Here is a 13,144-nt window from a genome sequence, read left to right on the forward strand (position 1 = left end):
ATCAGTTGTGTGCTTGGAGCAGAGAACAAAGGCACAGCAAGGGAAGAGAGATCTTCATGATGAGGAGGAAGGAGATCTCAGCTCATCCCGGCCAGGATGGAAACTGAGGGGAGGGGAGGGCAGAGAAGCAATTTCTCCTCCTCTGTGCCAGGTCCCAGGCATTGAAGAGGCTCATATTAGGCTTGCTGTTGTCACATGATGGCAGCAGCACTGGCTCAGGATTCAGTAGATACTGTCTTCTCTTAAAAAGGTAAAGGACCCCTGACAGTTAAGTCCAGTCACGAACGACTCTGGGTTTGCGGCGCTCATCTATGGGCTGAGGGAGCTGGCGTTTGTCCGCAGACAGTTTTTCCGGGTCATGTAGCCAGCATCACTAAGCCGCTTCTGGCGAAACCAGAGCAACGCACGGAAATGCCGTTTACCTTCCCGCCGGAGTGGTACCTATTTATCTACTTGCACTTGGACGTGCTTTCGAACTGCTAGGTTGGCAGGAGCTGGGACTGAGCAACAGGAGCTCACCGGATAGTGGGGATTCGAACCGCCGACCTTCCGATCGGCAAGTCCTAGGCTCAGTGGTTCAGACCACAGCGCCAACCCCAAAACCCCACACTCAGTTGGGGAGTTTTCCCTGGCCACCATTAGATTGGCATTAATGGTTATAGCCTGCCTTGGCACTTGCAGGTGAAGGGCTGGCAATTTACTGAATAATTATACCACCCGGGATGTTGCCAGTGCTAGCTTGATGATCCTCACCGGTGGGGCTGGCAGGGCAGGGCAAGAGTGCCTCCTCCCCATCAAAACTCTTTCCAGGGCATTGACAGAGTATGAGTTTTGGGTTGCTCTCTATACTATAAACTGCTCTGCTCAAATCGAGCCTCAAAAATGTGCTCACTAGTTTCCTGCAGCAAGTTCTGAACATGTCTTTACAGCCACAGTGCTTGAAAATGTGATTTTTAAAATTTTATTTTTAATGAACGACAAGCTTCTATGGCGGATTATGAATGTTGCACGCAAAGATTCGGCAAAGACAAGCAGCTTGGATTATAAATAAGGGGTGGGGAGCGGTTTTTATAGATAAGTAAATAGCAAGGCCAAAGATTTATGAACTGTAGGAAGAGCGAGAGATCTCTCTGGCTCTGTATGTTTTACAGATTATGATGGCTATAAAACTTTATTCATCACAATAGCTCGTTGGGCATCTAAAACATTCAGATAATGAAATGTTTTGAATACAATGAGTAGAAGTGCAGATTTCTCAAAGTTTTGTTGCTTTCAAGCTATTTGGAAGAAACAATGTGAATTCTGATCAGCATATACTGATTGCAGGAGGTCAGATGTGAAATAGCGTGATAACTTATTAATTAGAATACAATGCTTTTTGCTTAATGTGTAAAGAAATACCTATAAAGAAACATTTTATAGAGCTGTGACTGGCATGACAGATGAGATAAATCAACATGTTCAAAGTATAAGCCATCTGTAAAATAGAACTATATTTTCATGGTAGATTTTTCTCTTAATTGTTTCTTGCTTTGTTTTCTCCACCCACTGACAGATACGATTTTATTGAGATTCGGGATGGAGACAGTGAATCAGCTGACCTTCTGGGCAAGCACTGTGGGAACATTGCTCCACCTACCATCACATCATCAGGCCCTTCTCTCTATATTAAATTCACCTCAGACTATGCACGCCAAGGTGCTGGCTTCTCTCTACGCTATGAGATCTACAAGACAGGTCAGTACCTAACTGTTCAGGAAAACCATAGCTGTCAAGTGTCCCTTATTTGAAGGGACAGTCCCTTATTCCAGCGCCATGTCCCGCTGCTGTCCCTTATTGATGGATGTCCCTTAAATGTCCCTTAAATGATGTCCCTTAAATTTCAAAGGAAGCAGCTCCTCTCCCTCCCTCCCTGCCGGCCAGGGAGGAGGGAGGCTCCAACTGTGTTGCTTGGCTGCGTTGCTCACCCAATAAGGAGTCTAAGAATGACGGGGGGGGGTGGAGCTTGCATGCCTTGTGTGTGGCTAGTTAATGCAAGCTGAGGGGTTTTTTGAATGCTGGATGCCATTTTGTTGCATGTGCTGCTGCAAACTTTGCAGTGCAAAGCCAGGCCGGGGAGCCATCTTAAGTTGAGGCTGCATAGGCCTTGTGGTGCATGTGATTCAGATTCTATTCAGTTGAACCTCTGGTTACAAAGTTGGTTGGACAGTGTTCTCAAAGCTACCAGCATGAGTTTGACCAGACTGCAGGAGGACAGGAAGACTGGAGTGCCTGCAGGTCCCTTATTTTCAAATCTGTAAGTTGACAGCTATGCAGGAAAACACCAAACTTCTTGATGCCCCTCAACCAAGTTGTTACATGTGCCTTGATTGAGCCAAGTTGTCTTCTCCTCATTGTATGTTGATTGACAGAACTGGTGCCCAATGGAACAGCTTCTAGGGCATGGTCTGAGGGCATATGATAAAGCAGCCTTGCTGGAGCTTAGCAGATCCAGTTCTGGTCAGCGCCTGGGGGTGTGTGTGTGGCTGCAGTGGAACCCTATGTACACTGCTGTCCAAACCACTGAGGGTCTTGGGCTTGCCAATCAGAAGGTCGGCGGTTCGAATCCCTGTGACGGAGTGAGCTCCCATCGCTCAGTCCCAGCTTCTGCCAACCTAGCAGTTTGAAAGCACACCAGTGCAAGTAGCTAAATAGGTACCGCTGCAGCGGGAAGGTAAACAGCATGTCCATGTGCTCTGGTTTCCGTCATGGTATCCAGTTGCACCAGAAGCAGTTTAGTCCTTCTGGCCACATGACCCGGAAAAGCTGTCTGTGGACAAACGCCTGCTCCCTGCAACCCCCTAGTCGCCTTTGACTGGACTTAACCATCCAGGGGTCCTTTAACTTTTCTACATTTACTTGAATATCCTGATGGAACAAGCTGTGGTTTTAATGTGGGGGGGGGGGGGACCAAAATGTTCCTCCCCCACCACGTTTTTGTCCAGAATGATTTGCTTTCCTGGAAAAGGCCTAAAACATGTAACAGGCTAAGGTAGCTTTATTTAAATATATAATCTACTTTATAGTATCCTGGAAAGCATGAGTCATTCTTTGCACCTCACTCAGCCCAGTGAGCTGCTAATGTAAACACAGAAAGGGAGTATGACTTTTATTCATTTATTTTATGCGGAAATTTATAAACTGCTCAGTCATGAAATATCCAAGCGGTGAACAAACATGTACAGAATGGGGTACTTTGATCCTTCGTAGATTCACAGAGACAAAGTTTGAGAGTCCTTAAAATAGCCATATAGGCCATATCAGCACAGTCTTTTTTAAGTTTCCCTCATCCCTTCCCTTATCTGTTTCCACAACATTTCCAAGGATGTAAAATATTTTAGCAACGCGCGGTATTAACGATGTGTTTTTATTTTTTACCATGACATGGAAAGCCAGCTTCTTCATTAAATTATCCCGTATGGTCTAGAACTACAAACAGTATATCTTTTCTCTGTGGCATATATTAAAAAGCTCGTTAAAGTCAAGGCTAAGCGAGAGTGGTCCTCTCTTAGATCTGCAGTGAGGTCTCTCCCCCACCCCTCTCCTGTGAATATGTGATTCAAGCACAGATCAATAGCCTTGTGTTTTCTCTTTTCAAGAAGCCAAGGGTTTTGCAACTGGTTGTAACACTGGCTGAAACGGGCTGCTGTTGGCAGTGCCATCAAGGGAGCAAGACGGGCGCCTCTTGAGCTCCGTATAAGAGGAACTATTCATCATGCCTTTCTAATACAAAACTATTCTTGGAGAAAGTGAAAAGCTAATCAGAGGCCTTTTAAAATTGGCTCTGTCTAAATATTTGTCAGATGGGTGGGTGTGGGGATGAGACTTTTGGAGAATTAAAAATAGTCTTGTGTTGTGCCTGCAAGCGTGGGTGAGGCGATGTTTTTAAGTGATCAAGGAGAGGCCTGGCTGTGTCTTGAAGAAGGATAGCGAGGGCTCTGGGTGGGCAGACATTCCGTTCCTAGCATCTTGCATGGGAGGTTTATGTCACAAGTAGAACATCAAGAAACTCTCCCTCACACACACAGAGAGAGAGAGAGATAAGGGGGGGGGGGGCAAACAAGCTTCCTAATCTTACTCAGAAACCTTAACAAATGGTGGAAGCATAAATTCAGAGACACACAAGAGATTCCGCTGTGTGGTCCATGCATAAAAAAAGGTAAAGGAACCCCTGACCATTAGGTCCAGTCGTGACCGATTCTGGGGTTGCGGCGCTCATCTCGCTTTATTGGCCAAGGGAGCTGGCGTTTGTCCACAGACAGCTTCCGGGTCATGTGGCCAGCATGACTAAGCCGCTTCTGGCGAACCAGAGCAGCGCACGGAAACGCCGTTTACCTCCCCCCCCCCCCCCGGAGTGGCACCTATTTATCTACTTGCACTTTGATGTGCTTTCAAACTGCTAGGTTGCCAGGAGCAGGGACCAAGCAATGGGAGCTCACCCCATTGCAGGGATTCGAACCGCCAACCTTCTGATCGGCAAGTCCTAGGCTCTGTGGTTTAACCCACAGTGCCACTAAACTTCAGCTAGTTCAGAATGAAACTTAAAGCTTCTGAGCAACTCCTTTTGGCTGTGCCAGAGGAAGGGGAGTGCAATCAAGGCTCATTCATGTATTGATAATCCATAGTTTATTGTTAGGTGAGTCTGCTCATGTGTGATGTTATAGTTCTGGGATCAGTTTTGTAGGTGTACCTGATACCTTTGCAAAACCCCTGAGTTATATATTTAAATACATTTCTTAATTGCATTTGTAACCTGCTCTTCATCCAACATGGACCATAAAGAAGGCTGATTGCTGAAGAATTTATGCTTTTGAATTATGGTGCTGGAAGAGACTCTTGAGAGTCCCATGGACTGCAAGAAGATCAAACCGATCCATTCTGAAGGAAATCAGCCCTGAGTGCTCACTGGAAGGACAGATCCTGAAGCTGAGGCCCCAATACTTTGGCCACCTCATGAGAAGAGAAGACTCCCTGGAAAAGACCCTGATGTTGGGAAAGATTGAGGGCACAAGGAGAAGGGGAGGACAGAGGACGAGATGGTTGGATAGTGTTCTCGAAGCTACCAGCATGAGTTTGACCAAACTGCGGGAGGCAGTGGAAGACAGGAGTGCCTGGTGTGCTCTGGTCCATGGGGTCACGAAGAGTTGGACACGACTAAACGACTAAACAACAACAACTTCATCCAACAAGCTCAGTAGCATAAGTGATGGTTTCCTCCATTCATTCTCATGACAGCAATGAGATAGAGAGGCCATCCCATTGCCACCCGTTGAACTTGACAGATGAATGAAGATTTGAACTTGGGCCTTCCTGGTCTTGTTTGAACTTGAGTTTCCCTTCCAACTCTAATCCATGAAGTTCAGGCTTCAGCACTGTTTTAAGTGCTGTAAATAGATTTTCCCATAAAGGCAATTCAGAAGGTTCAACTACTGTAAATTGCTGCCGTGCATTTCCTTGAAGATGTGAGTCAGCACATGCATATTCAACTAGTATTGTTACAGCTGCACTGGCCTTCGGGATGCTTCTGGGTTCAATTTGAGTAGTTGGCACTTAGCTAAGAAGTCACTGGGCCCTGCTGTATGCAAAGGGAAGATGATTGTGGGAAGGTCTTTATACCACTTGGCCACAAGGCTGCGAAATGAACTCACCTCCCAAGATCTGCGGTTCCTTCCTCTTTATTAGCCTTATTGAGGGGAGGAGTGCCAAATGCATATTTTTTGTTCCATCTCCAGTTCAGCTGGCAACTTTAATTTGTATTTGTTTTTCTGTTTGTGGACTGCTGTTCATGTTGTTTATTTATTGTCCCTGTGCACCGACTGGAGTGCTAGTGCATGAGTTTAATAAAACCAGCATGTCTGGACTTCTGGTTCGATTTGGGGAGGCTTGAACAATATCTTTCGTGACATGGAGAAATTCGCTGTTTGGTTTCTCCTGTATCAACTGTGCCTCCTCCTCTGGAATGCAGCTCGCTGGGGGAAATGTTAGCATGGGCTGAGCTCTTGGCAGATTCCTCCACCGCAATTCCCATTTGCAGGAATTGCAGGAAATGGTTGTGTGGCTAGGAAGACGTGGTATTGTGATTGTGGAACTGTTGAAAGCTGTCTTCATTTTACACTAGTCGGGATTGCACTCTTTGGCTAATTAACTGATTAGTTTAACTGCTCAAAACTGCTTTTGGTCAGTTAAACAAAAGTGCATTCAAATCTTCAGGCACCAGAGTTTCATGTAAAATTACATTACTTTCAAAGTATTTGTAAAAAACTGTAAGGTGAAACATGCCCCTTCATGTAGCAGGTTCTGTCACGAGGAAGGGGGTGCCTCATCAAAGATGGCGCCTTTGTCATGTATGCCTGCCATCATCTAAAAATAGAGTGTTTGTTTCCAACTGTTTGTTTTATTTATATGCAAATTTATGCAGTTTTAATCAATACTTAATTAAAAACCCCTATGACTAATCAACCAAGATTTATTCAACTGGGTTCCAGCCCTAACACAAATATTGCTTCCTAGCATTTGCAGATACATGTGTAGCTAATTGTATATTGAGGAAAACAAATGTGAACCAACTACAAAGAGAAGCTGGCAGGCTAGCATTTTTAATGTTGTATTTCAAATTGTTCTAACCTGCCCTGGGACCTCAGGGTGAAAGGTCGGATAATAAATTAAAATAATAATAATACCCATTTCAATTCTGTAGGTGTGAGAAACCCCCAGAACAACCTTTCCAGCTACTTATTTATTACACTTTAACCTTACTGTTAGTGGCTTATATCCTCATTGTTTCATGTTAGACAGGTCCAGCCCTAGTTAGCTTTAGCAATAGAACTGAGTCATGTGGCTTCATAATGGCCTTTGGTTTCCTCCAATTACTTTTGGACTCCTTTGTTACATTTGCCAAGGATGTTCTGCAGTTGATCAGGAAGGAAGTCTTTGCCGAGTCTCATTTTCCAAGAATTGTTCTGCTACTTTCCTCTCACCTAAGATTATGTCCAAAGTGCTTTTATGTCTGAAATAATGATGGAGCTGGTTTTCAACTTTGTGATATATCACCAGCTAAACATCACGATATACTGACATATCACAGTGTCTGAAATATGGATGGAGCTATGTATATGGTTTGAAGCTCAACATCAAAAAAACGAAGATCATGGCCACTGGGCCCATCACCTCCTGGCAAATAGAAGGGGAAGAAGTGGAGGCAGTGAGAGATTTTACTTTCTTGGGCTCCATGATCACTGCAGATGGTGACAGCAGCCACAAAATTAAAAGACGCCTGCTTCTTGGGAGAAAAGCAATGACAAACCTAGACAGCATCTTAAAAAGCAGAGACATCACCTTGCCAACAAAGGTCCGCATAGTTAAAGCTATGGTTTTCCCAGTAGTGATGGACTATAAAGAAGGCTGATCGCCGAAGAATTGATGCTTTTGAATTATGGTGCTGGAGGAGACTCTTGAGAGTCCCATGGACTGCAAGGAGATCAAACCGATCCATTCTTATGGAAATCAGCCCTGAGTGCTCACTGGAGGGAAAGATCCTGAAGCTGAGGCTCCAATACTTTGGCCACCTCATGAGAAGAGAAGACTCCCTGGAAAAGACTCTGATGTTGGGAAAGATGGAGGGCACAAGGAGAAGGGGACGACAGAGGACGAGATGGTTGGACAGCTTTCTTGAAGCTACCAGCATGAGTCTGACCAAACTGCGGGAGGCAGTGGAAGACAGGAGTGCCTGGCGTGCTCTGGTCCATGGGGTCATGAAGAGTCGGACACGAGTAAACGACTAAACAACAACAAACAACAAATGTAGAGCTGGGCGCAGCAACCTAAGGCCCATGGGCCGGAAGGGGCCCCCGGAGGTTGCTTGACCGGCCCACGAGCTGCCCCCAAGTTGCCTCTCTTACACGGCGCCGAAAATCGCGTCCTCTCGGACGCCGAAAATCGCAGGCGTGCGCGATTCGGCCCAAGGAGGGATCTCCGCAGGACCCATCCGGCCCCGGCAAGATAAACCTTGCTGACCCCTGATATAGAGGCATTGGCTGGCATTATAGTGTCCCCCGCAATTTTGAGTCACAATATAATACTGCCAGATCAAAATGATGAAACAAATATCATTTTTTAAAAAAATTATTTAATCGTTTTTTCAACGCAAACAACAACAGAAAAATATACAACAAAAACCACAATAACACTATTAACACAATTTAACAATTCAGATTTGAGTACTGATATACCTCTAACTACACCTTTTTAACAATATTTCCCCACCTCTCCTCCCCCTACTTCCCACCACTGTCCGTCTTATCGCTTAAGTATTCCTTCCAGATTTCTTCGTATTTATCCATTCTTAATTTGTGTCTATATGCAATTCGTTCGTAGGTAACTAGTCTGTCCATAGTGTCAATCCATGTGCTCAATGGGATCTTTTTGCGGCTCTTCCAATTCACCAAGACAAGTTTTTTTGCTTCTAGTATGGCGCGATACATCCATTTTTTTTGACCCCTTGTAATCTCCCACATTTCTGGTATATAATTTAGAATTAAATTCAAATCCCCTAAATAACAATTTCTTTTTATTACTCTTGCTATATATATATATATATATATATATATATATATATATATATATATATATCCTCACCTCCCACCAAAATGATGTTATTATTGGGCAGTTACTCATCATATGTAAGTTCACATTTTTACTTACACATATCCAGCATGAAGCCAGTATCATGATTTGGACTTCAATCTGGATTTGGATGATATACCACCCAGTTCTAACACACATCATTATTTACAATATATGGACTTTAAACTAGTTATGGGTGATATATCAATATATTGCCCAGCCCTAGCGGTGTTGTGTTCTTAGCGATCATGACTTCATAGGGAAAACAACTCATTTTGAAAAGGGCATTGGCTGCCTGGGACACAACTGAGAAATTCAAATGCACTCGGTCACCCGGTAGTTTACTAGAGAGTCATTCAGTGACTGGGATAATATCCCAAGTTTTATTCTTCAATATCCCAGACAGTCTCTATCTCCCCCCCCCCACCCCGCACCCCCCCCTCTCTCTCCTCCCTCACTCCCAGCTTTTCTCAATCTTGGATTCCCAGATGTTGGACTATAATTTCCAACCACCCTAGCTAGCAAGACTGTGGTCAGGGATGATGGGAACTGTAGTCCAACAACATCTGGGGACCCAACTTTGAGAAAGGTTACTTCACACTGTGGAATCCAATATCTATACACACATAAAGAAATCTTTTTTTAAAAAATTTTTTATTCAAAATTAAAACAAAACATATTATCCAGAAACATATCGTCCTTATTTCCACCCCCATTTTCCCTCCCTCCCCTCCCTCCCCCCACACAACCCACCCCCACCCCCCGTTTCCCTCAGTTCCAGTCTTTGATTTCTCTAAAAATGCTGTTTTCTGCATGTTACACAGTTGTATAGATCCTCAAACTATTTAGCTGATAATTATCAATAAAAAGTTTGTGAATGTTTATTCAAAACCAGCCAAGGAGTCCAGTTCGCTTTGTTGTGTCTTCAAATACTTTGTAAAGGGTTCCCATTCATCTTTAAAGTCACAGTTATCCTTGTCCCGTAGCTTATATGTCAGTTTTGCCAGTTCTGCTCAGTCCATCAATTTTTCTTGCCATGATTCTTTAGTTGGGGTTTCTTCAGTCTTCCATCCTTGTGCTACCAGAACTCTCGCTGCCGTTGTCATATACATGAAGATGTTTTTCAGCTTTTTTGGCAGATCTTTCCCTACAATCCCTAATAAAAATGCTTCAGGTTTTTTTAACAAATGTTAAATGGAACACATAAAGAAATCAAAACAACAACTCCTCCTCTTAGGAATACAAAATGTTATTTAAATATCAAAGCACTTTATCTCTGAATTACATATTCAAAGTATATACAGGTCGTGCAGGGTCTTCTGTTCTGTGCCCTTTAGTAATGGTTTTGAAATGAAAGGAGAATGGGAAGAAACCTATTACGTGTGGTCTGTTGTGTTAGCAAATCTGGCGATTTGTTTTCAGATGCCTATATCTAAGCTGGTCAACTAGAGTCTACATTGCCAGGCAATCCAATTAAGACCCACTCATTTTGGAAGTCATCTGATTAAATTAATTTACATAGCCATTAGTTTAACATTGCCATTGTCCATCTTTCATCTCCCTTAAAGGGGCCGAATCTTTTTTTCTCTCTCTTCTAAAATATAGCACAAACGCACACCCATGCAGCTCTGTTGCGGTGGTTGTTAGCAGTGTGTTAGGAATTGCTCACAGTTGGAGTTGTGCGTTTTTCTGAGCAAAGTCTGTGTAATAAAACAAAAGACGGAACAGTTGTGAAAGTTAATCCTCTGTTAAAGCAGTGGAACCTCGGGGTCTTGTAAAATTCCTTGTTCCAACCCCTCCCCTCCCAGTGACCCGTGGGCTGGAGAATTCAATTGTTAATTGTCTGGTCCCTACAGAGCGATAGTTTCTATGCAGTCATAGCCTGAACAGAATGCAACCCCTTTCTCCCCCAAGGCACCTTGGGTCAGCAAGAAATAGAAGGCACTTAGCCGGCTGGGGCACAATGGAGGGCAGTGTTGGGTTCACCGCTAAATAAGTGGTAATATTGTCTGTGCTGCTGGCAGTCTGAAAGCGTTCCATAAGGATGCAAATAACTTGCATTTCTGGCGGTTAGCATGGACAAGTGAGAAAGGCGGTTCTGTTTGTCCTCTTGACCAAATCCCTCATTCCTACCCCCAAAAAACGTTTAAAGCTAAGCCACTGTGCAAGCTGCGACTTATTTATTTTCCATTTTTATAGTGCTTAAGACGCAGGATTTCAGGTGTCACCTCAGTAAGGCTGCTTTGCTAATTGCCACTCTGATGGAAAATAAAACGGGGACAGCAATATTAATAATTAATACTTTTGCAAGGCTGTAGCAATTTTCCGCATGAGGGATTTAAGTGCTTTTTAAAAAAAAAAAAAAAAAACCACACACACAATTATGAATTACGCCTCTCAGCTTGGCTACTGTTAATGTTGATGCGGTATGTTAATGTCCCCTTGTTTCTCGCTATAGGCTCTGAAGATTGTTCCAGAAATTTCACCACTTCGAACGGAACTATTGAATCCCCGGGTTTCCCCGATAAGTATCCTCACAATTTGGACTGTGCTTTCACCATCATGGCCAAGCCAAAGATGGAGATCATCCTTCAGTTTCTAACCTTTGACCTGGAGCACGACCCCTTGCAAGTCGGGGAGGGAGATTGCAAGTATGATTGGCTGGACATCTGGGACGGTATTCCTCAAGGTAAGGATTAAAGTGATGTATCGCCAACGCTCTCTTCCGTGTCTGGCTACTGTCACACTAACAGCATCAATTTTGAGTCTGCGGAATTCCATAAAGGTCATAAATTGCTAACACTTTACGGCTCCATCCAATCTCACATGTTGTTGCCCTGTCCTTAGCAGGGACCAGAGCATAAATTGAACAGTGATAGAGTTGCTTTCTATTTCCTGTGCCGGCATGGCACCCTTACTGGTTCAGTGTAACTTCAGGTGATGTTAAAAATACATTAAGGCCTTAAAACAACCTGATTCATATAATCAGACCATTAAGTTCAGAAGTTGCCATATTTGAGAGTTCTCTGAAGTACTCTGGTCTCAGAGGTTCCCTTAGCCAGAAAGTGTAGAATAGACCATTTTCTACATTGATTGCATACAGAAAAGTTTTGTACGACACCCTGAGCACGATTTTTATGAAAAAGTTGCCAAGAAATGTTATCCATCAATCGATCAGTCACCGTTTTTCCTGCTAGCGAAACAACGTATGCACTAAAAGTGAAAATACCTGAAGGTTAGGCTTTTCAGTGGCGTGAACATGTATGATTACTTGCGTTGAATAAGAATCTCCACCAGGGGACCAGGCAGGAGAGCTCTCTATACCAGTGTTTCCCAACCTTGGGCCTCCAGCTGTTTTTGAACTACAATTCCCATCATCCCTGACCACTGGTCTTGCTAGCTAGGGATGATGGGAGTTGTAGGCCAAAAACATCTGGAGGCCCAAGGTTGGGAAACACTGCTCTATACAGTGGTACCTCGGGTTACATATGCTTCAGGTTACATACACTTCAGGTTACAGACTCCGCTAACCTAGAAATAGTACCTCGGGTTAAGAACTTTGCTTCAGGATGAGAACAGAAACCGTGCTCTGGCAGCGCGGCGGCAACAGGAGGCCCCATTAGCTAAAGTGGTGCTTCAGGTTAAGAACAGTTTCAGGTTAAGAACGGACCTCCGGAACGAATTAAGTACTTAACCCAAGGTACCACTGTATGTGATTTCTTTATTGCATAATCCCAGACATGTCTGCTCAGAAGTAAGCACCATTGAGTTCAATTGAAAGTACTCCCAGGTCAGTGAGTGGAGCACTGCAGCTGTAATCATTCATGGCCCCCCCCAAAAAATGGACCTTTACTGACCTATGCACAAAACCTGCTGCAGGCAGCATTTTACGCAACAGCCACTAAACTTAAGCATCTGTTTAGGCTGCTATGTTTTCAGAGAAGAGCTGTTGCAAATCTGGGGTACGGAGACACCCTTGTGGAAATTAATTGAAACAAGACATGTTTTCTATGCCACATCAATCAGTCTGCCAAGCACCCACAAAAGATGATGATTTGGGGATGCTTGTTATTATGGTGTCAGAAGCTGACAGCCAATAGAAGGAATCAGAATCATAGAATCCTAGAGTTGGAAGAGACCACAAGGGCCATCGAGTCCAACCCCCTGCCAAGCAGGAAACACCATCAGAGCACTCCTGACATATGGTTGTCAAGCCTCTGCTTAAAGACCTCCAAAGAAGGAGACTCCACCACACTCCTGGGCAGCAAATTCCACTGTCAAACAGCTCTTACTGTCAGGAAGTTCTTCCTAATGTTTAGGTGGAATCTTCTTTCTTGTAGTTTGGATCCATTGCTCCGTGTCCGCTTCTCTGGAGCAGCAGAAAACAACCTTTCTCCCTCCTCTATGTGACATCCTTTTATATATTTGAACATGGCTATCATATCACCCCTTAACCTCCTCTTCTCCAGGCTTAACATGCCCA

At 44.0% G+C, this 13,144-nt stretch overlaps 1 protein-coding gene across 2 annotated transcripts in view; it reads left to right on the forward strand.

Moving 5' to 3' along the window:
• The window catches only part of NRP2 (neuropilin 2), a 249,414-nt gene that overhangs the window by 96,661 nt on the left and 139,609 nt on the right, over window positions 1-13,144 (forward strand). For both annotated transcript variants that reach the window (XM_083706660.1, XM_083706659.1), the window contains exons 3-4: window positions 1,556-1,737; window positions 11,120-11,350. In XM_083706660.1, the coding sequence (XP_083562786.1) occupies window positions 1,556-1,737; window positions 11,120-11,350 (413 nt within the window). The remainder of the gene's footprint in view (window positions 1-1,555; window positions 1,738-11,119; window positions 11,351-13,144) is intronic.

This window comes from Podarcis gaigeae, assembly GCF_964106915.1.
Source record: "Podarcis gaigeae genome assembly, chromosome: 1".
Lineage (NCBI taxonomy): Eukaryota > Metazoa > Chordata > Lepidosauria > Squamata > Lacertidae > Podarcis > Podarcis gaigeae.